At 30.0% G+C, this 24581-nt stretch overlaps 1 protein-coding gene across 1 annotated transcript in view; it reads left to right on the top strand.

Annotated features, from left to right (window-relative positions):
• Positions 1-24581, top strand: part of LOC105253320 (glutamate receptor ionotropic, kainate 2) — a 145060-nt gene that overhangs the window by 112915 nt on the left and 7564 nt on the right. Inside the window, exons 9-15 of the mRNA XM_025406015.1 lie at positions 5769-5972; positions 6508-6711; positions 9876-9980; positions 10483-10740; positions 19117-19314; positions 20252-20477; positions 20928-21092. Coding sequence (XP_025261800.1) covers positions 5769-5972; positions 6508-6711; positions 9876-9980; positions 10483-10740; positions 19117-19314; positions 20252-20477; positions 20928-21092 — 1360 coding nt within the window. The remainder of the gene's footprint in view (positions 1-5768; positions 5973-6507; positions 6712-9875; positions 9981-10482; positions 10741-19116; positions 19315-20251; positions 20478-20927; positions 21093-24581) is intronic.

Raw genomic sequence — 24581 nt, forward strand, 5'->3', positions numbered from 1 at the left:
GCGTATATAACTAACCTTAATTAATCTTGTTTTCGGAGTGAATGTGAGTGCAACGAAGAAATGACAAAGGAGAGGAAAAACAAGTATGAAAAAGCATTGGGCAACGTACGGAACAACAATATGCGGTAAGTAATTTATAAATTATTTATCAGTTTTATATTTATTATTTATATTCAGATTATATTATATACATCATTTATATATATATATATATATATATATATATATATATCACATTATATTCAGATCATATTATATATTGCTTGACCTTTTTTCATTTTCTCAATAATGATTCTCTCTCTCTTTCTCCGTCTCCCTCCCTCCCCCCCTCTCTCTCACACACATTCTAAATTATCTAAATTATTTAAATTTTTAAATTATGTTATAACATAAATTGCATTAGTGTAACATATATGTATATAAAATATTCTGGATTTTATTTTAATATACTTAAAACATCTATAATAAAATGTTTTAGTATTAATTAATACTTTTGTATAGATAGTAATATTTTAGAAACTGCTTCATAATAATATATTATTATAATAAATATTTTATAAAAAAGTAGAATTTTTTTATTTCCATAAGTTTATATTTAAAAAAGAACTTAGTAATTATTTACATTAACGGATTAAATGTATATGTGTTAAAAAATCACGTTTTAATTACTAATGGCCGTTTCTGCCAACGTCGCTTAACTTTAATCTTAGCTTAACTCATTTTTTGTCTCTTTCTAAAGAAACAGTTAGAAGGGGACAAAGAGTGAGTTAAACTAACAATAAGATTAAAGTTAAACGACATTGATAGAAATCGCCATAAATCTTTTTTGTTAATATCTCAAAAATGATAAGAGATTGTCAAATAAAACAAAGAGAAAAATTAATCAAATAATGTAAATAATTAATGTAGTTAATGTAAATAATTATCGAATATTTTATTAAATATCACATATGCCATTTAATCGATGGGAAAAATGATTATACCACGAATGTAAAAAGTTTAAAAACACTGATATATGTTGTCATGCATTTGTGATAATATGCGTATACTGTGAATGTGTGTGTGCGTGTGTGTGTATGCGCGCGCGCACGCTAGTATCTATGTATGTATATATATATATGTATGTATGTATATATGTATGTATGTATATATATATATATATATATATATGTATATATTATTAATTAGATTATAATTTTTATAAACTCTACAGTTTATGCTTGAAAACCGCAAATCTTACACCGCTTAAGCAATCCGAGCTGAGCGCTGAAAGCTAAAACCCATTGCAAAAACGGCAAGATTAATGCACCGCGCCAAGTATAGGCGGTTTTTGCGGCTTTTGCCTATTCAGGTACTCTAAAGGTGAAGGATATATACGCGTAAATATACACAGAGAGGCAAATGCGCGTAAATAAGAAATAATTAACCAGTGCAAAATATGAAATAATTAATCAGTCATTATAAAATATGTAAAATATATAAAATTTTATAAAATCTTATAAATATAAAAAAGCTTGTAAAAATGAAACTACACATGTACATGAATATTACATCACTTTTAATAGAATTCGTTTCAAATAATAGTAGAAATAGAAGTCGTTTGAAATAAATTCTCTTTCCACATATAGTATTCCACATATAGTATTTCCATCTGAAATAAATTATATTTTTTTTATTAAAATTGTCAAATGCATTAAATAATAATATTTTATTCTGTTTGTAATAATATCATATAAAATTTTATATTATTGTTTTAATATATATATATATATATATATATATATAATATATATATATATATATATATTAAAACAATAATATAAAATTTTATATGATATTATTACAAACAGAAATATAAAATATTATTATTTAATGCATTTAACAATTTTATAAAATATAATTTATTATATATATATATATATATATATATATTATTGAATATAATTTAAATTGTTTAATATAATTAATTAATATAAAAAATATATGAAATATATATTTTAATTTAACATATTTTTTAACATACTATAATTTTATTTCTTTTGAGATTTATTTAATTTTTCGCGAGTTTCAATTTGAAATACTAGTGAAAATATCGAATTAATAAAAACTTATAAATTATATAAAATTTAATTAATTAATACGTAAAATTCAATATATAAACTGTATATTTTAATTTGACATGTTTTTTTAAATTTATTATAACTTTATTTCTCTTTAGATTTATTTAATTTTACACAAGTTTTATTTTAAAGTAATGAAAATATTGAATATGGATTAAAGCTTATAAATTATGTAAAGTTTATTCTTACACTTATTCTACTGATCTATATAACTTACTATATCTGAATAACTTATCGATTCAATTTTATTAATTAAACAATGCGACAACAGTTTTGATTTATAATTAAGTTCATGATATTTCATAGTATGTTTAATATTACATATAATAAAATTGAATATAGTTTTCCTTACCTCATAATAGCGATAGCAACAATGTCTTGTAATATGCTTTCGTTACAACCTTTAGATAAGTAAATTTACAAACAGCGCAGTGGTGTTTCTATTACGCTCTAGAATGCTTGCAAATTGGTATCTATTTTAGCTGCAAACGGGAATATAATTTATTATTATTGTATATGTAGATGCGAAAAGGCGACGTTGTGGGTATATAAACCAATCCGAGTAATATATATGTGTAGGTCCGAATAAATATATAACATAAATTGAATAACACAACATACGCAACTTACATGAAAATATAATAGCTGTTCCATAAATTTCAATTTGAAATAATAAAGCAAACAACTATTTTTAGATAAAGGCTATTTTTAGATAATGAAAAATCTCAATTTATAATATAGAGATTGATTCTTTATAAAAAATTTCTTATATTTTGCTTTTACAAATAATATCGTTCTCTAGAAAAGGAATTATTGTAAAGGATCTGGTATTAACGGATTTAAAAGTTTATATTTAACTGTTTTATATAAATATAAAACACACATTGTTTAATGCAGATTAATATAAATTGATATTGTTAAATATTAAAAATATTGTACTAAACATTGTTCCAACCAGTAAATGTTTCATATTTGCAATATATATATATATATATATATATATATATATATATATATATATATATTGCAAATATATATAAACATTTACTGGTTGGAACAATGTTTAGTACAATATGTTTAATATTTAACAATATCAATATATATTGCAATATATATATATATATATATATATATATATATATATATATACATTATATTAAAAATATATCAAAATTGATGATAATATATGATTTACTACTTTTCTTTGAATTTCAAAATTATATTTTATATACAATTTTAATATATTTTCTCTCGTTGAAAAGTAGATTCATTTTCGTTTTGTTTCTTTCTCTATATCTTAGCTCTTCTAAAAACAGCTAAATAATATTTTACGATTTAACAAAATTAAAAAGAATCTTACAATAAACAAATTAATATACTTCGCATTGATCCTTTACAAATGCCACACGTAATTTTAATCTTCTATCCTCTTCTTTTTGAAACTAAATCCCTACAGCAACATGTTTCTGCAAAATATTCCGAGCTGCGTATTTTATTGCATAAAACGCAAGCGTAGCGATGTTATACGCGTTATATATCGTGTCACACATAGACGCAATTAACGTGCGTATACGTCAGGCGAGAGTACATCGACTATCGTAAATACATGCGATACGATGCACCACCGACCGGTCACTTCCGGTACGCTTTACTGCCATTTGTTTCACGTGCATTGGCATATTTTTGACTGGCGCGAGTACTGACGGTCGTTGACGTCGATGTTGACGAGATATGGTAGAGATTTATCGATCCACACGATGAAGATTTATCGATCCATGTGGCCGGCGCGATCGCAATAACGCCGCTGAAAAGAAATTCAGGTTCGCTGCTGAAATCATTGCTGAAATTCTCGCCAGCTGTCTGGATTTATGAAAGACGATTGCTATGCGAGATAATTTGATATACGCTTTCAGAGCTTTGTAAATATACGTTATCGAAATAACTGCACGTAGCACGGACGAGCGAAAATCGTTGCACTTCTGTACGTCGGCCTTCGTTAAATCATGTTAACAGGTACCAATCCATAAATTCGTAAAAATTCATAGCTCCGATCCGCAATGCACTTTTTGTTATGATCGAAATATAGTTTCAAGCAGTGTAACAACTTTTCGAAGCCGAAATAATTTTTTCAAATCAGTACTAATATGTTTTAGACAATTAAAGACATAGAGAAAAAGGAGATAAAGAGTAAAAAATATTTTTAATAATAATATTTTATACTTGTGTATAAAAAACATACATATGCTCTTTTTTAAATATTATTTTTAACAATAATCTTTTGTTTTTATAAGTATTATATAAAAATATATATATATATATATATATATATATATATAAATTTGTAAGCGACAATTAAAATATTTGTTTTCATATTTGTCTTTATTTTTATTGCAGTGTGTTAAGCAATATATGAACGAAACAACCGCGTAAAAATCCGACCGAACTGATTCAAATTCTCAATGCAGATGCAATATAAATTGTCATATAAATCTTGTATAGTAAACCCAATGTGTTCTCACATTTCGTATCATTATCATCCTCGAATGAATCCAAATTCAAGTGGAATAAAATACGAGAAATATTTAAAATATAACTGTACAATCGTATGTCAGCCCGACCACAAAATATTCAAAAAATTTTTCGTGTATTATTTAATGATAAAATCCAAACAAACATTTCGTTGAATAAAATCACAAAACACATGAGTAATGTTAATTCTTCAATCATTAATTACAGCTTCGACCAGTAATTAATAAAACCTTTGAGTAACGAAATAATTAAACAGTCAAAATTATTTCGTTTGAAAAATGTTTTACGCGAGGGAATACTCATATATAGAATTTATCTTATTGGAATTTTTATAGATTTAAATGGCTGAGTTTAGAAAGGAGTTCCATTTCGGATGGAATATTCCACCAAGCTCGGCGATGGATATACAGTAAAAAAGAGATGTAAATCAAATAAACTATGCGGAGACCACCGGTAGACCGCAAACGGTAATTAATGCGAAAAATTTCGCCGGTTGCATGCAGACCGGAAATGTAGGCCGTCAGCAATGAATCGTGCGCGAGTGTGTGCGTATCTCTGAGTTACTAGACACGGAGGAAAAATAAATTTAACAGGCATCAGACGCATGTGATTTAACGAACGGCGAATCCGGCTGCATTCGTCATTAAACAAGTATAAGCGCAATGTTGCGAGAAATCATATGAGAATTTTATTTTTTTTTTTTCGATTCTCGCGTTTCATTCAATATCGGCTTGGACGGGGTATTTTTGCGTTATGTTTCATTACTTCGAGATATTGTTATCATGTGGAAGGCCACTATTTACATAAAAATGCAATTTTCAACACATCCTACCTATATTTAAATAAAGAGATATAAAGCCTCGAAGAATTATACAACTAAGCTACATGCATTTTCATGAAAGCAAAGTTAATCGTACCATGCTCTTTACGTAGGAAAACTTAAAATTTTATTCGTATCAATAATTAAAATACTTATAATGTTCAAAATATGATATGACAAATATATTGTTATTTTATTTAATTGTTGTTAATTTAATTTAATTTAATTTTATATGTTAATTATATATGACGCGCATAAAAGAATAACAATTTAGGCTTATGCGAGTGTTTCTGTTGCAGGCAGGCTTACACGGATTAACCGGACATATCGAATTCAATGAAGGAAAAAGAACCAATTTTAAGCTTGATCTTTTGAAGCTAAAGAAGGAGGAGCTCGTTAAAGTTGGCGAATGGAAATCCGGGTCCGGCATTAATGTTACGGATCTGGACGCCTTTTACGAGACCACAGCGACCAACATTACGCTCATAGTGATGACGAGAGAGGTAATGGCATCTTGTGCCTAAATTAGCGTTTGTGGCCCTATGCACGTTCAAATTAATTCCGTTCATTCCGATAATTTTTTTGGATTTCCACATTAAATATTGATAAAAAAATAATCGCTTATATTAAATAATAGGCTGTTACAAATTTCAATTTTTTATGGCAAATGAATAAATAATACAAAAATTTAACTTATATTATTTTTTAAGGAAACATTTAAAAGCGTTTTAAGCGTATTAAGGGAATATCGTGAAATCGCGAACTATCAAGGAAGAATCTTAGTTATTGAAGAGAAGCTTTTACGTCCTCGTGTATTCTCGGGAAAATGAAAAATTCATGGTTGGCATCGGAAAAAAGAAATGTTTGAGGGACAAGATCAGAATGCCATATATTCGCATTGAACGGCGGCTTTTTCCGCACCTTTGATACGGCTTTTTCGCGCGGAAATAAGGGCTTTTAAGGATTGCCCCCGCACCGCTGCTTCTGTCACGATGAGCACGATTCTACAATCTATCAATACGATCCAATCTTTTGCAGGAAAGACCCTACGTCATGGTAAAGGAAGACAAGAATTTGACTGGCAACGCGAGGTTCGAGGGCTTCTGCATCGATCTGCTCAAGTGGATTGCCGGTCAGGTCGGCTTCCAATACGCGATCAAATTGGTGCCGGATCACATGTATGGGGTGTACGATACTAAGACGGAAGAGTGGAATGGTATCGTGCGCGAGCTCATGGAGAAGGTAAGATATCAAATACGTAAATCTTATTTCCTTTTCCGCGACAATTCGAGATAATTCAATATAGCAAGAAATGAAATAAGATAAGCCGAGAAATAATTTACAATAATACGCCAAATTAAAACAAAAGCTGCTATATCATCAACATTACGAGAATTGGAAAAAACACGATAAATGTTACATTAAAAATAAGATAAAAATTAATCAAGATATATGCGATTAATTAAACCACTACGTCGAATTTAAATAGTTTATTGCAATCCTTCATGTTTCTCCAAACATTAAAAATAATGAATAATTAAATAACATTTTCCAAATTTTGATAAAATAGTTTACATAACAGAAATCGATGATTGTGTCAACACTGAAAATGAAGATAGCATATTTATAACATCGGCTTCATTGTCGAAATTAATTTGTTCCGTAAAAGATTAATATTGTTGGCCGAATTACAACGGTATATTAGGAGAAACATATCGAGGAGAGAGAGTGGGGAAATGCGACCCAAAGGGTCGATTTTATGTGTGAAGCAAAGTAAATTTCCGCGGGCGTTCGCGGGCGTTTCGCAATAAATCCATCCCGCTAGGAATTTCATTACGCCTGTAGTCGGATACAAGAATTACCTAGATTAACTGTTTCTTCCATAACAGAACAGAGAGGATACTCGATATTTCGATTCATAGATCAAAACCACAGATGTTACCTCCCTCTCCCGTTATTTGAATTGTAAAATCGTGCAGTTATTAAAATCAAAGTTTGATGTATGCGCATCCGAGCGTCTTTCGGATTTAATTTGCGTCACCGATCCATTATTGTCTGCATGATCGAGTAGACGCGCACGCGATGTTCGCATAATATCTACTACAAATTGAAACCACGATTAATCATTGCAAAATTACAATTATTAAACGGGACATTTAGGACATTAAATGAACGATGTATTAAAATTTCAGTTGTATCTCTCATTTTTAATTATTAGAGATTTAAGAGAATGTTCAAATGTCGATAAAAATATTTTATATACTCCAATTCACTCAAAGTTTGGGATCTCTCATGCAAAACTACTGACAAAACATTCTATTGAGATAATGACGAAAATGGTGCAAACTTGCAATTGAAATTTCAATTCGAAGCAATATGTTGTCCTATAAAATATTGTCAACTTTACATTACAATTGTATAAGCGTATTATCAAACAAAATAATAGGAAATTTGAAATAAAAAATCCCGATATTTTTTAACAACACAAAAATTCTTCTTCAAGTTTTTATTATAGCTCTAACTTTTCACGATCGTATCCGGAAGAAGGTAAATGTTGTCTTTTCGTTATCACGAGAGAAGCTCTCTATTCGCATTGTGTTTTCTCGCGATCGTATTCCACGCAGACGTTACTAGCGAGAAAGAGAGAAGATACGTGTGCGCATCTCGAACGAAAAATGGAAAATGTTACAGCTGAACGTTAATGCATCGGGTAAAGGGAACTTCTGAAAAGGGAATAAGTTCTTATTGGATTTCTGGTTTCAATCGTTGAATCATCGATGAAAACACAGGAGCGCGATACACCAGCCAAACGACGGACATACGCATGTGTAAAAACCAGATTGTATTCGCGATAAAATCGCGCGCAGTTCAATATCGCTACGTAAAAATAACAGAATCGAATGCGAAAAAAAGAGATATACATAAGGCTATGTAATATTGAAAATACTGACGACTTTGACAATTTGTACGTTAGTACATAGGCATACAATGCAATATTGAATTCAGAAAAGGGACTCCGTTAATGGCCATTTGAAAAATTGATATCTGCAATCATATTTTAATCATTGATGCAAAGCGAATGAATACACAATGATCTAAATGTTTCACTATTGCCGGAATCTTTTTTCGTACGCTTTATGCGTGCTTATATCAGACATATGTTGCATGATTGACATATACATGCTTAAACTGATCCGACATGCGTCTCTCTATCCGTGATAAAACTTCTATCTATGTACAATAAAAAATTCAGGTATTTTTTATCAAATTGATAATCTCGATATACCATATCGCATATATATATTTGTAGGATTCTAAGGTGCTCTTGACATTTTATCACCGAATCTATATTGTTCGTGATATATGAACTGTTTGTCTTTTTATATTAAGCAATATTTTATGCAAATGCAACATTTTATTACCTGCAACCCGTATTTTGTACATATGATACATATATAATAAAAATATATATATGTCTTGATATATTTAGAATACTAATTAAAAATCTCTCAATATTTTACAGAATATAATGTTGCATCTTTAACAAGTTAGTAATTTAATATATTATACATATCACATATATTTTTGATTTTCATGAAAGCTAATATAAAAAATAATGTATATACATATCATGGAACTAACACTGTTGATATACATATTTATAACAACTGATCATCTTAGAGCTGAAATTTATTCTAAATATGTTTATATGCGTACCCATATATGCGGTGTATAAAAAGAAAGAAGATTCTCGTACATAACTGACATTAATTTGGAACGCAAAAAACAAAACAGCTACACTTACAAAAGCATACATTTTGCAAAATTTGTGGCTCGTCCCTTTCTGGCATATTCGTTGAATACCGAAGATCAGCGGCTTATGAAACATGCAAAGCAATCTGCTCCTTGTGAAAAGAGATGACGCCTTAACCTGGAAACCTACGAAACCGTAGGCGGATATTTCAAAACGGAGGATGACGCGAACAGTGCTTCATAGCCCGTGACGTTCATCCGTTCATAAAGAATGCATCTACCATCTCGCAAGGTAAACTTTCTCGCGCGAACATGGAACGAGAATTTATCAGTAATTTTGCGATGCTTTCGTTCACGTTTCAGTACGAGTTATAAAATGCATTTACCTGGTGCATATATGTCACAATGTGTCTTGATTATCTTCATTATCTGAAGAAGTCAGATTTGCTTTTACTTCTTCATCTCTACATATCCGCTTCTTCAAGAGCGAGGATTCTATGAATGACTTAATATTTAGCGAAAGGAATACTTTGTTCAATATTAATTTTTACCGCTTCTCTTTATGTTATAAGCGTTCGTATTTTTGTACAGATTTCAACTTCGCCAGAAAATTGAATTTCTTTAACTTCCCTGGATGCTACACCTTTTTTCAGAGAGCGGATCTGGCGGTTGCTTCCATGACGATTAATTATGCCAGGGAAAGCGTAATAGACTTTACAAAGCCGTTTATGAATCTCGGAATTGGAATCTTATTTAAGGTGAGTTTTAATATCTTATTCGTTAAATTTCTTTTAAGATTATATCTCTCTCTCTACACGCAATATCATTTTCATCATCCATTTATTAAAGTACAGATATTTACCTCCATGTTCATTTCCTGATTACACACTTCAATTTATACATTTATTATCCAGTTTATGAAATCGATGTCCATATGAGCAAACCATTATCGCATACTATATAACATAGAGCTCATTAAATAATGTAAAACATAAACAGATATCTTAATTATTCCATGATTATCGACATATGCAAGATGAATCTCTAATTAAACGTAAAGAAAAAAATTAATTCATCAAATAATAATAATCCGCATCTCGTAGTTTCATAATTTCTAAATTCTCTATCTTGTCGTATCGTCAAATATTCGTAAAGAGAATCATTGAATACCATCGTTCAGCGAAAGGTAATTGTTTCGTGCCGCGTCGCGCCACGAGACGGGATCCGTTTTAATTAAAATCGTAGCGTGACATAATTTAGGTGCCATCCGGTCAACCGACGAGGCTTTTCTCCTTCATGAATCCGCTCGCGATCGAGATCTGGCTTTACGTGCTCGCCGCCTACATGCTCGTGAGCTTCACTCTCTTTGTGATGGCGCGCTTCAGCCCATACGAGTGGAACAATCCGCATCCATGCCTGGCCGAGAGCGACGTGGTCGAGAACCAGTTTAGCGTCAGCAACAGTTTCTGGTTCATCACCGGCACCTTCCTAAGGCAAGGCAGCGGACTCAACCCTAAGGTACATTCAATGTGCTCCATTATTGGACTACGTACTTATTTTTTATAGTCGCACGTAAACCGAGACTGCACCATCGGGACTCTCATCCGATATCACGCGAGGTTCTTCTCACGCGTTCGAGCATAACAAGTATTATACGAATCTTATTCATGAGGCAGCGCGCGTACATAAATCCATCATCTTACCGAGGCGCAAACAGCACATGTATGTTTACAGGTGCTCGTCAATTCGATTTAAATCTGCTTATGTTGCGAAACACGTATTTGCAATATTACAGAGAACTATAAGAAAGTAGAACTACTAAAACTAGAAAGATGATTGAGACGCTGATCAATAATATAACAATTTTTAATTTCGTATAATTTTTATAAAGAATGTTATACTATTATTTGTTTTGTTCGAAACTAATTAATGCATTATTCGTATAATTTACATTGGTTAGTGCAGAAAAATCTTATGTACAAATTTCACATTTTTCTTATATACAAATTATAGATGCATTAATTAATTATTGAATTTCTAAAATACGAGGTTGAATCAAAAATTATCCGCGTTTTATTTCTACAATTTATTACAATTATAACAGAGAATTTACAGGGACATACATAATTTTTCCACACATATACAATGTTCCACACATTTTTCCCCTTGATTTTCACTTGATCTAGTGATCCACAAGTTTGCTCAGATTCTCAGAAAAATATTTCTGATTGCACAGTTAGCCATGCATGCATTTATGTCTTTCGAAGTTCATAGAAAATCAATGACCTGCTGTTGCTCATACAGTTGAAATACTTCAAAATCTGAAGATCTTATCCAGCATAGCCCTGATCTTGCCCTTTCAAATTATCATTTCGTTAGTCCATCCAAAAAAGAGGTTGATCAACGCTATATAGTGGAAAATTCAGATCTCAATCTAAATTTTAAAGTGTTTCAACTGTATGAGCAACAGCAGGTCATCAATTTTTTACATTATGGTTTAACATATGAAAGACACCATGCATGTGTGACTGACAGCGCATCCAAAACCATTTTTCTCTGATATAAACAAACTTGTGGAACGCTAAACTAAATGCATTAAAAAGCAAATATGTGGACTATGTGGAAAAATGATATATCTGTAAGTCCTTTATTGTAATTGTAAAACTAGAACGCGGATAATTTCTTGAATTTACGTATATTTCAAATTATAATCTGGTATATTTAAAATTATAATATATTATTTAAAGTCCGTTATTGTCTGCCTTATTGTTACAATAGATTGTTGCTTTTTAAAATTCAATATCGATTACCCTCTCACGTTAGCGATGTCTCATTAAAAAATAAAGCAGCACGTACCGCGATTGCGTTCAGAGTGCGCTATTGTGTTTTACCCGACACGCCGAAGAATAATACGCTCCTACAATTCCAGCGAAATAAAGAATCGTCTTTCGTGCCACTCGAGAAACTGGATATTGTGAAAGAAGCCGGTGGAAGAATTATAAACGGTTCGTGCCTCCAAATTATTTTCCAACAGGAAATACGACGCGATGATTGAACATGAACGGGCGCACTGTTGCGTTCCATCATAATCCTATCTTCGAATCAGGTCAATCAGGTCAATTTGTCACGTGTTAGTAACGTCAAAACAAATGTCATTGCTTCAGGTGACCGAACGCATGCCATCACGCCTCTTCTCGTTTATGAATCCCCTCGCTGTGGAAATCTGATTGTCCCTGTCAGACGCCTACGTGATGGTTTCCCTGACAATATGAATAGTAGCAAGATTCTCACCCTACGAATGGGTGGAGCCGACACTATCCAAACTGCAATTGTCCTTTGCAGGTACGCACCCGCTGAGTGGTGCGAAATAATCCCGATTGTGTAATTAGATCTTTAAATGAATATTCCCTAAAATAAATAAATAAATAAATAAATATATATATATATATATATATATAACTGATAATAAAGTCACCATTTTAAAATGACTATAATTCTTACTTGTGATTTCTCGTTACTTATTCTCGCATTAACATATTACACAGATAAATAACAGATATAATTATTTAATAAATAAACAATGGCAAATTAAAAATATCTGCAGCAACAGGCTTTTTAATGCAGTACTTTTTTACGAAAAAGAAAATCAAGAAATCGTTACATTTCTCTTTTTCTGGAGAGAATATATCATATAAGATAAAAAAATAACGTTTCGCATCATATCTGCATTTTCAATTTTTCATTTTTTGTAATCAAATGTTTACGTGCGATTCTATAGAATAATACGAAATATATAATAAAAAACAATGTACACATAAATTAAACAGTAATCTCTATGTTCGAATCGGTATCACTTGCCGAGAATCATTATCATATTGTCATAAGAATAGTCACGTGAGCGTCTTAAATTTGGATAGTGACGACGTTTCACTACTGAGAACTGTAAACGAGTTTAGCCTGACCAACAGCTTTTAGTTTACAGTCGGCATACTTATGTAACAGTGATCTCAACCCTACGCTCCATCAGAAAAAAAGAAAAAAAGCAAGAAAACGGAAAGAAAAGAGAAAGAGAGAGAGAAAGAGTCAAAAAAGCTCTGAGAAATGTTTCTTAATTTATTAACAAACGCGCGCAGTTGCCAGCATTTTCGAGAAAATTTGTCGGATCTCTGAAAACTCGCAACGTATAAGTATACTCGCGTCAAATATCAACTTCATAGATATTTTACAGCGCTAATTAAAGGAAGAGCTGCGTAATTTATGTGTTCAGATATAAGATTTCGGCTTCTCCCTGAAGATTTTACGACGGCAAAATGCTCGTTTAAGCAACGTGTTAGCGAGACTGGAGAATAGTGAATCACTTTACCACACGGCTCAATCAAATTTTGATCAAAGCGTAAAATGGAACGAGCCATTTCTGCGCACCGTAATCCTGTACTTCTCTTTATACATACATGCATTAAAATGTCGATCCTCCAGTTTTTACGGCATCTCGGTGGAAATTTTCTTTTTACGAGAATGTATAAGTTGTTCGTTTGACTTTATTATTCGGTCTTGTTAATAGGATAATAGACGAAATCTATTTAAAATAGAATAATTTAATAATAATAACAAGAAGAATATAATAATAAAAATAAGAAGAATATAAAACATATAAGAAGATAATAACAATAATAGAAAAACATAATAATATAAGACATAACATAATAATAAAAAGAATATAAAATTACAAATTGTAAAATTTGTATGAAATTTTTGGTATTCAGTAATTTGACAACTTACACACTCCGAGAAACAATGAATGATTATTGTCCGCGTAACTTATTATATAGTAACTTTCTTTTTTCCCTTTCTTGATTTATTTCCAATAGTATTAACACATCAAAGAAAAACTGATCTCCAGATTTACTCGAAAAATAATGACGATGCAATAAAATCCTTTCTTTATGTTAGAAGTCTGTTTCCTTTTTACGTGTCTACATTCACGCTGCGCAAGATCATTTTTGTGCGAAACAATTTTCTATCCTTTTTAATTATATATATATATATATATATATATATATATATATATACTTTAGAAATTACTCACTCAACCATGTGTGAAAAGCAGTAGGAGAAGAAACTTTATTAGCCACAATATCTCAGTATATCTTGCGGGAAATAAAAGATACGACAACCGGTCGATGAAAATTTATTTTAATATCTGTCGAAGAATTTAATATGTATACAAATTTCTTTTAGTGCTTCTATATAAATATAAATAATAATAGAGAAAGAGATGTATTTAAAATTATTATTGATTTTTTGAATATATCTCTCTTTAATTTTACAATGTTGCGTAAATGGAGAAAACGAAACTTTATCCATATCTTATGTAAAAAAGTTTTCTCTTGCTCCTGGAAAACATTATTCTTTTAAAGTAAGCTTGTGTAGAAAAACAATATAAAACAAATTTATGTTTGTAGCCTAATTGTACTGCTGCATTTTTACTGACCACGTAAAATGTCGCAAATCTCTCAGTTACATACACAATTTTTAAATGTAATTTTTATTTGCGTACAATGTGAAATTCAACGAATTTTATTTCAAGTGAAAGATAAATAAATATAAAATAATGGCACAAAAGTATGTATAAGTACACTGTGCATAAGTATCATGAGGAGCATATAAACATTATAAATAAAATTAACTTTAAAATAAAAAGAACTTTAAATGTAAAATATGAAACATTTGCAAAATTCGTAATAAATTTGCATTAATATAGCTTTACAAGACAGCTAAATAATATTTCAAATTAAAATATAGCGTATTTAAAACTTAAAACAAATATTTTAACAAAAGAAAACAATATCTAATATTCCGCAAAGTGATGAATAAAATCGCAGGTTGTAATATTATTTCTGATATAAAAAAGAAATATTATTTCTGATATAGAAAAGAAACATAGCAAATAATTAATTTGCTCTTTCGTTATTTAGTTTGCAAAATTATTATTCCTTTGACTAAAGATGTAAAACATGATATATTTTTAAACATTAAACAAATATTTCCAATGCAAAAATAATTTGGTTTTCATTTTTTTAATAGAATATTATTTCTTCTTATTTATTCTTTATATTTTTTTGTAAATATAATTAAAAAATCAAAATTTTTAATTAACTTTTTTAAGTAATTTTAATGCATTATTAAAAATTATTTTGTTGCAAATTATATCAAACATAATGCATGAAAATTTTTATTACATCTAACTAAAAATTATCCGAATTATGTCAGCATCATTTTAATCGCAAAAATCTTATTAACTCATTAAAATTACTTTCAAAAGTAACATAAAAATAAAAAAATTAAAAATAATTAAAAATAAACATAAAAATTTTATTTTTTTTATAATAAAATAATGAGTAAAGTACATTTAAAAAAAGATTACAAACTGTGTTTTTATATCAATAATAAATATAATTCATTCAAGTTCAAAAGCAACTTGCAATAATTAAAATTTAAAGATACTAAATATCTAAAAAAGAAAAGAACAAAAAAATAAGGTTTATTTTTGTTCACAAGAAACCATATTTTATAAAAAAAATTGTTTCTTTCTATTTACATCTCTACTTCTGATATTTGGACTGATTTTTATTTATACGAGCGTTGCATGTAATATGATCGATAGAATAAGATAAAGAAAATGTCGGTGCAGAATAGTGTGCAATTGGCTCTCAGTTGTCGAATAATACGTGCAATATTGTATAGACTTTCGTGAATCTCACAAAAGGAGTATAAACGAGAAGTATAAACTGGGTTGGCAACGACATTGCTACTGTGGACAATGGAGGCATTTGGAATGAAAAGAGCTGCCCGTTATTATTCGCGCCATATCTTTTTCTTTTCAATACTGTACTTACAAAAATTAAAAAAAGAAATAGAGTTTACTTATATATGTCATGCTTTATTCTCGAAATCTCATCGTGCTTCATTTGTGACACATTTTGATTACATATACGCGATTATGTAAAAACAATTCGTTTGTCGAATTACATATAATATTCAAGTAATTTATGACAAAGAAATTCCATAGAACGATAAGTGAATAAATACAAGTTTGATTAAATTTTCTATTTCTCACCAAACATGCTAGGAAAATACATATTATCCCTGCATATGCATATAAATCAATTGTTTTTTAATTTCTTATTTTTACATATCGTTATAGCAATGTTTTATTGATTTCAATAATTATGCAAAATATTGACGGAGTCTGATAATATTTATTAGAGATGTGTCAGCTTGTTTCACGATATTATTTTTCGCACAACTTACGTATGTGCAATAAAAATGTACATATACATTTAAAAATAGTAACTTTTATATTTTTAACATCGATGTACACAATATGAAAATAATCCATCAATTCTTTTTACCAGATTTTTCTTTTTAGTTGGTACTACAATGGATTAATGGACAATGAACTTTTATATGCAAGAAGCACAGTGTGAAAGTAACTTCGCACGCTAGTAAACTCTCTCGACGCTCGATTCCTTCGCTTTCACGCAAACGGCTGCTACGGATGTTCTTTCGACGAACTGTAGTATATCGAACAGTATTTTCTAAACTTCTTACTTCATACTATGCATTAGAGAAAAAAAATGCTGTTAAGAAGTAGAATTAATAGAAAGAGTATTTTGGGTATTTTGTAATTCTCTTGTCGTAATATTCTTATTGTTACATAAAATATGACGAAATTTTTTAATATATCTAAAAGAATAATAAGAAAAAATTATTTATTTGTGAATGCCTTCTGATTCACAGTTTATATTGATTATATCAAAGATACATCTAATTTTTTTATATATTATAAATACCATAGAGAAGAGATATATACTGCATTGCGCTTGATATTAATTCGCATTAAATGCTAATTACTGCTTTCAAAGGTAATTACTGCTAATTACACACGCACACATACATTTATTCAATCATTCGTAGGACGCAGAAATTTGTATGATTTGACGTCTTATTCGAATGATTAGACATGAATTATTTTCCGAACAATACCAGTGGCAGGGTAAAGATTTCGTTTAATCTAAATATAGGAAAATAATTACAAATTATCAATACACTTAAAATATAATAAATACGAAAATAGAATATAAATAAAAAATGCATATATTATAATATAAAAATGTATATAAATAATATTAATTTTGATATTATTTATATATTAATTTTGATAAACAATAATTTTGACATTTGGTAATGTAGTACGTACTTTAAATCATCAGAACATGATATCAATTCATCTGAACTTATAAATCATGAAATATGTGTTTTTTGTTTTAGGGGCTTGTTGTTCGTTTTCAAAACAATATGAAAAATATGAATAAAAAAATATTGTTAATATTTATACAAGAAATATAAAGAAATTATGCTAACATATGTAATTGATAACTCTACTGCATCGGTTTCTTAAATAAATGCCTCATTTTATACAACTGTACATTATGTATTTGTTAGTAAATATATTTAAAAGTAAATATCAGTCTGCTCGATATATTGAACGTCTACTGACATAAAACATTGCAGTATTTGCTCGATAGAAATATTCCAGAAAAAGAAATCACAAGTAGAGCTGGAGAAAAAGATCTCATGTGAAAACATAAATATTTATGGTATCTGTGCAGCATGTGATGCTAATTGACTCTGGTGGTACGTGTGTACATACAGGGTTGTCATCGCGACACTGTCTCGAGTGTCAGCAAATGGTATTTCACGTCATAGGCACACCAGACATTATCAAGAGTCGTTGTTGAATAGTTATAGGAGGGAAAGTAATATTGCAAATATAATAGCATGCCTTTCGTTTTAAATTTCTTCGCACACATGCGCGGAAAATTTCTTCCGTCGATATCGGGATAATAATAAGCGAACGGGTTGTTCCCGGAAGAGTCGTTTCACGAGCGCAAAACACGTGGATATTATATATTCGGCTTATGAAAATTAAATACATTCATTATTACTCTTTCGCCGGATATATCGCGCGGTAGAGAATTAAAATCATTTGCACATCTGCCGAATGTGGGAGGACCGCTGTCTACGAGAATGAGAGGAGCCAGTCACGAATATTCCATATTCGACAATAGCCTCCGCAATCGTCGGTCTCGGCGTTAATGCGTTGAAATATCCCGACTGTGAATTTTAAACGAGATCCCCGCGTGTATTGCATTCCTTTCGCACTGCCGCACGGTATTTCCCGTCAGGATCGATCCAGCTCTTTAAATCGACCTTGTCACTCATCCTGATGCGTTTCCGATCGATCTTTGAATCTCCTTACGATTCTTCGCGACAGAGGTAAGAGAGATCTGCAGTTACATCCGAAGTTACATCGCAAAACATTCACACGTGAAAGATCCTTTTCACTAGAACTTTACGACGGATATTCCTCTCACGCGTTTACAACCAGTTTGATTTCGATACTGTTTGATTTGGCTGATACACGGGTTAGATGATCTCCGTTGTCTGACAAACTGCTAAGTGATGTTGCTCGAAAGGACTATTCGAAAACACATGTAATTGATACAAAATTTATTCATTGCGATTCCAAAATTATAACAAATTACGTAATGAGATTATATTAATGTTAATCAATTATATCGCGATCTATAAAATCATCTTTCAAACAATTAATAAATTAATATTTTTGGTAATGAAATCTATATAAATGAGTAACAAATACGATTGAATTAATAATATTCGCGGAGCAAAATTTGACTTGTTAATCGATTTCTAGATGTGTGATTTAATTGTCGAATTAAAATATCTCTATAATTGCTGAATGAGAAATGTAATATTATTTCATTGAATTCATTTGAGAAATAAAGATGGAAAATTAATCCTCATTATCAGGCAACTAGTACGAGAATCGTAGGCGGTATATGGTGGTTCTTCACGCTGATTATCATCTCCTCTTACACTGCGAATCTGGCGGCCTTTCTGACGGTTGAAAGAATGATAACGCCGATCGAGAATGTCGCCGATCTTGCGGAACAAACCGATATACCTTATGGTACTTTGGAAGGTGGAAGTACGAAAACATTTTTCAGAGTAAGTATAAAATTTAAAGAGAAAAAGGTTAAAAAACAAGGGATTAAATAAAAAATTAAAATTTTATACTTCTCGAAATATGGGGTATGCTTTGCAATTAATGAATTAAAAAGTATAATGCTAAGTTAATATATTAGATTTTTTTCCCTTAAAATCAGTTTCTATCTCATTTCTCGTCAGACAGTTTTTGCGTTTAAATTCTTGTGTTATTTTACAATGCATCAAATGATATATAATATACATGAATAGACATTAAAATGTGTGTGAATTTTGATAATAGAAACATTACATTAATGGATACTGTAATTCATTGTATTATGAAAACTCGAGAAAGATATGATAAATTATATGTACATTTACAATTATATTACATAACAATATAAAACATCAAATTATGTATCTGCTATATTTATATTGAAATAGAAAGAAAATATATATTTAAAAATATATTGATCTAATATAATTTGTGATATACTTTTGATAATATTATTGTAATATCAACACTCTTCCTACATGATGTTTTATCGAAAAACTATATGTTTTATAATTATTTATTGAACAAAAACACTATTTTTATAAATCTCTCTTCTTCTAACTTTCTTTCTATAGAGGCACGAGCAAATTAGTAAGAGCAGTAATAAACAAAAAATATCTAAATTTAACTTTATAATAAATAACATCAAAGAACAATTTTTGTTTAATAAACTCTCTTTGTTTTATAGTGCCGGTAAGTTCGAAAAAAATTTTTTTTAATATAATATCAGTTGGTCTCTTTTAATAATATCTTTTATATAATATCAATTTTCTCATTTTTTTTCAACGCATTTTAAAAATGAATTTTTAATTAAAATTTTTTAATCAAACTTTATAATGCAGACCAGAGAATCAAATATAAAGAATTATAGAATTGGACAATTGAAATTGTATAATTTAACAGGATTCGAAAATTGGAATCTATCAGAAAATGTGGAGTTTTATGGAATCGAAGACTCCAACTGTGTTTGTTCAAACTTATGAAGAAGGCATAAAAAGAGTCTTGGAAGGCGACTTCGCATTTTTGATGGAATCGACTATGCTCGATTATGCAGTTCAACGTGATTGCAATCTGACGCAAATAGGAGGCCTATTGGATAGCAAAGGATACGGGATTGCTACTCCGAAAGGTAAATATGGATAAGGATAACAATGTAACTTCTGTTGAACAAAGGTTAAATTTAAGAGACAATTATCAAATTTAACATTGAAAGTTAAGAAGTTTCTCTAAAACAGCTGGTGGCTAATTAAATCTTTGCAAAAGAAAAATCAGCTTCATTAACCGACATGGAATATGTACCTTCAAGGAAAGTATTTTGTCATTGTACAAAGTAACTTGTACAGTGTTAACTAACTATACTATATCGAAATAATTCTATTTTCCACGAAACAGAAAGAATTCGAAGAATTTCTCTGAAAATCGTATATTTAAAATATATTTATATATTTTATTAGATCATATATATATTTGACATATATTTAACTTGCGATTTAACAGTAAAGTTTACGCTCGGAATTATATTACTGAGGCAGAAATTGCGAAACCCTTGACCGGCCTAACGAAGGCTTTTTATATGCAGGCTCACCCTGGAGAGATAAAATATCTCTAGCTATTCTGGAGCTGCAGGAAAAAGGTGTAATACAGATCCTCTACGATAAATGGTGGAAGAATACCGGCGATGTGTGTAACAGAGACGACAAGAATAAAGAGAGTAAAGCTAACGCTCTTGGAGTCGAAAATATCGGTGAGTTATATACGTATATATTAACGAATCCACCCTTTGTGAACTGAAATTGAACAGTTTTTACTACAGACAGATATATATGTTAGAAAAGATTATAATGGCTAACGAATTATTTCATAAAATTATGCATCTAGAAATTTCTGCCATACTATTGGAAATTAGAGCTCGAAGCGAAACTGTTTCGAATAGTCACTAATTACATAACAAGATATTTTTCATAAATTATATATAACGAAGCATATCAAGATCAAAGATTTGCGGATTGATTAATTTTCATTGAATTAAATTCCGGAAATGATTGCTTTGAACAGCTCTTTCACGATATTCATATGGTTACTTAATCAATTAGATTATTAAATTTAACGAGATAATTGTTTTTTTATCATATATTATCAATGAGATAAAAATTTTGGATGGTAACGTGACCTATAAATTACATTTGATGCTGTGAATCTCTCTCAACTACAATATGTTGAGGCACACTCCAATGACTATACATTCACATATGCGCAGACGAAAGAGTCGTGTTCAGTGGTCATAACTTTCACGTACGGTACGCCTATTTTAAGTTTCAGTCATTTTAATTATGAAATATTCCGTTTGTTTTGCGAGTATACAATATGATTTAAAATCATGAACAGATATCTTATTATATTACAATACGTAAATTGAGAAAAAATATTAATTGTAAGTTTGAAAATGCATGAACTGAGTCATTTAAGAAGAGAAAGATAATAAAATATAAATTACATAAGTCATGATGCGGTAAAATTATTTTTACAAAGAGTATTATGAAAAAAATTAATTATTTATCATTTGTATTCGAGCAATGTTTTTGGATTTAATGCTTTGTCTTATTCACTTCTTTCCATTAAAGTTACATTTATGATACTGATATTAAAATAAATAAATATTGATAATTTTTTTACGGAAATATCTCATACAAACATTAAAATTTTTTTCTTAATAAATACTGAAACGATTTGTCACTATATAGTAAAGAATCATAACATTTTTAGTGCAATGAAATATGAAACAAAGAAAAAAGGAGGCTGTCAAGTAAGGCGAAATCTCACACAAAGTTCGCGAACGAATTTTTCTTAGAACTTTTCAGAAACCGCTTCCGAATTTTTATGGAAGTCACAACAAGTTACTTCTTTTTCTTTTCTTTTGGTCCGAGTTTCTTTTTTTCTCATTTACGGAAACTCTTGAGTTATCTATCTACTTTGCCTCCTTTTCCTTTCTCTTCCTTCCTTTCTCTCTCTTTCTTTCTCCCCGCTATAGTCTGTGACTTGGATAAGTACCCACTTTGCCGATGGTGTAAATGTACTCGACGAGACAGAAAGAAGAGCGAATCATCCCGGTGTCGCGTTGTGGCGCGAAAATCTCGCAAAATTATAGTTGAATTGCTAATCCCAGTTCTTTTCAATGTCTCGATTATTTGCTATAGAAAATGAACGATCATCGCTAGCTGACCTTTATTTCGCTATTTCATAAAAGTAAGCAGTTTAGAGAAGAAAGCTCTTTTGTCTTCACAATCTTAAAAAATGATAAAACAGAAATGTGAAATATAAATTGACTTTTTCTTCCTTCCGAAGATTTAATGACATAAGAGAAAATCTCTTCTTAAAAAGAAGAAGCTCCCATTGTAATTATCGAGCTGATTATTTTAAATTGAAATTATTTACAGGAGATTTCGCAAAAATTTCATTTATTACTTTTCTTTACAAAAGATAATTGTTCTATCTAAGTTAATAATAAATATCATCGTTTATTGTTAATTTTATTGATAGTAAGAATTAAAAATAAAGAAAAAATAAAACAAAAAGTTAAGTAAGTGAGATATATAAAACTACCACACACCAAGTAAGTTTTATCAGCGTTAGTTACTTCAACTTTAGTTTATTTTGTTCCTAAAGTTAAAACGGAAAAAAAGAGAAATATAAAACCATTTAAACTGTGGGTTCTTTTATATTGGTTTAAAAGTAAGAATTGAGAAAAAAATAAACACAAACACATAAAAAACATCAAGTGAAATACACTCAAAGTTAACCGATTTTAAATCATATAAAATATGTGTACGATACATTTATTTTACACTTATTAATCCATAAAGCGAAATCGATAAACATAACAGATTGTAGCGACATAAAAATAACAGTATCGGAATTTTGCTCGAATTCAATTAGTGTCTCTACCTCGCGCGACCTTGCATTCCATTTGCTCATTTATCTTTGAACATCGCCAACTCCGCGAATTTCCGGATTAACTTCGAGAACGATGAGTTACGGATAATTGCCAAGTGTTTCGCGAGAACTCGTCCTACTAGAAGAAAACTTGGTATATATCTCTCGACGAGCAGAACTTCCTACCGTGAAACTTGAATTGGCCTATAGGCGAACAATGTCGTGCGACCTTTCTCCGGTCCGTGGCTTTCTTGATATCGCTTCGCGAAACAGGCGCGAAACCATGGCGATATCACGGCGTCCGTGCGAGAAACTTTCGTCTTTCCGGCGACAGTAAGTCCGGACTGTCGTCATAAATCATGCTGGTGTAGTTATGCAAATCTACCCTGCATCCTCTGGGGATCCCGGCTCAGTTGTCTTGCCGTCAACGATAAGTGGACACTTTTTAGCCTGTTCAAAAATTCCATCCTATATACTTTATACCTCTTTCTTTTGGCTTGAAATATATATATTCGAAAGTTAGGATATAAAGAGTATTTGCCGACAAGAGTCAATGTATGTTTTACGAGGTCTTATCTTACTTTGTAATCTTATTAATTTTTATTTTACATAAATTAGAGTAAAATAAATTATAATATAAGGAAATAAATTAATAAACTATCGTCGATAAATTTAAAAATTTTTATATGAACGAATTTTTTTAGCAAAGGAATTATAGTATTATAAATAATAGCTGCAAAAAAATGATCGATACACGATTAAATTTCTCATGGAAATGAGTACCTAAGAAAAATTGAAAAGTTCTTCAAAAGTAAACTTGTTGACTATTCCAAAGCAAACTTAGCATACTGTATTTTTGATCAGCGAAGTAAAAATTCATCTTTAATCTTAATTATATGAAGAGAAATATCGATAACTTCCTTCGAATTTGAAATATTTATTTCAATCGCATTGGCAGGAGAATTTGTCCTAATTTTATATAAATCACATATATATTTTTATATAAACGTATTCATTTTTAACAGTTTTGAAATAAAAACGGAATTAAACTATTCGATATTTTTCTCTGCAAATTCTCACAGTCATTATCTTGATTAGTAATTTCGATTGTAATATTGCTTAGAAAAATAAGAAAAAAAAGCAACACGCATTGTATAAATTTACTAAGATACAAGCAGATAATTTCAATTTTAGGAATAATTTTGCAAAACAGTCGTTAATTACAAATGCGTTCTTGAACTTTTGCATACTTCTCATCCTCCTCCATCGAGCGTGAACTAAACTTCACGCTCCAAGCGCGTAA

Source organism: Camponotus floridanus, unplaced genomic scaffold, assembly GCF_003227725.1.
Source record: "Camponotus floridanus strain SB8 unplaced genomic scaffold, Cflo_v7.5 scaffold13, whole genome shotgun sequence".
NCBI classification, from domain to species: Eukaryota; Metazoa; Arthropoda; class Insecta; order Hymenoptera; family Formicidae; genus Camponotus; species Camponotus floridanus.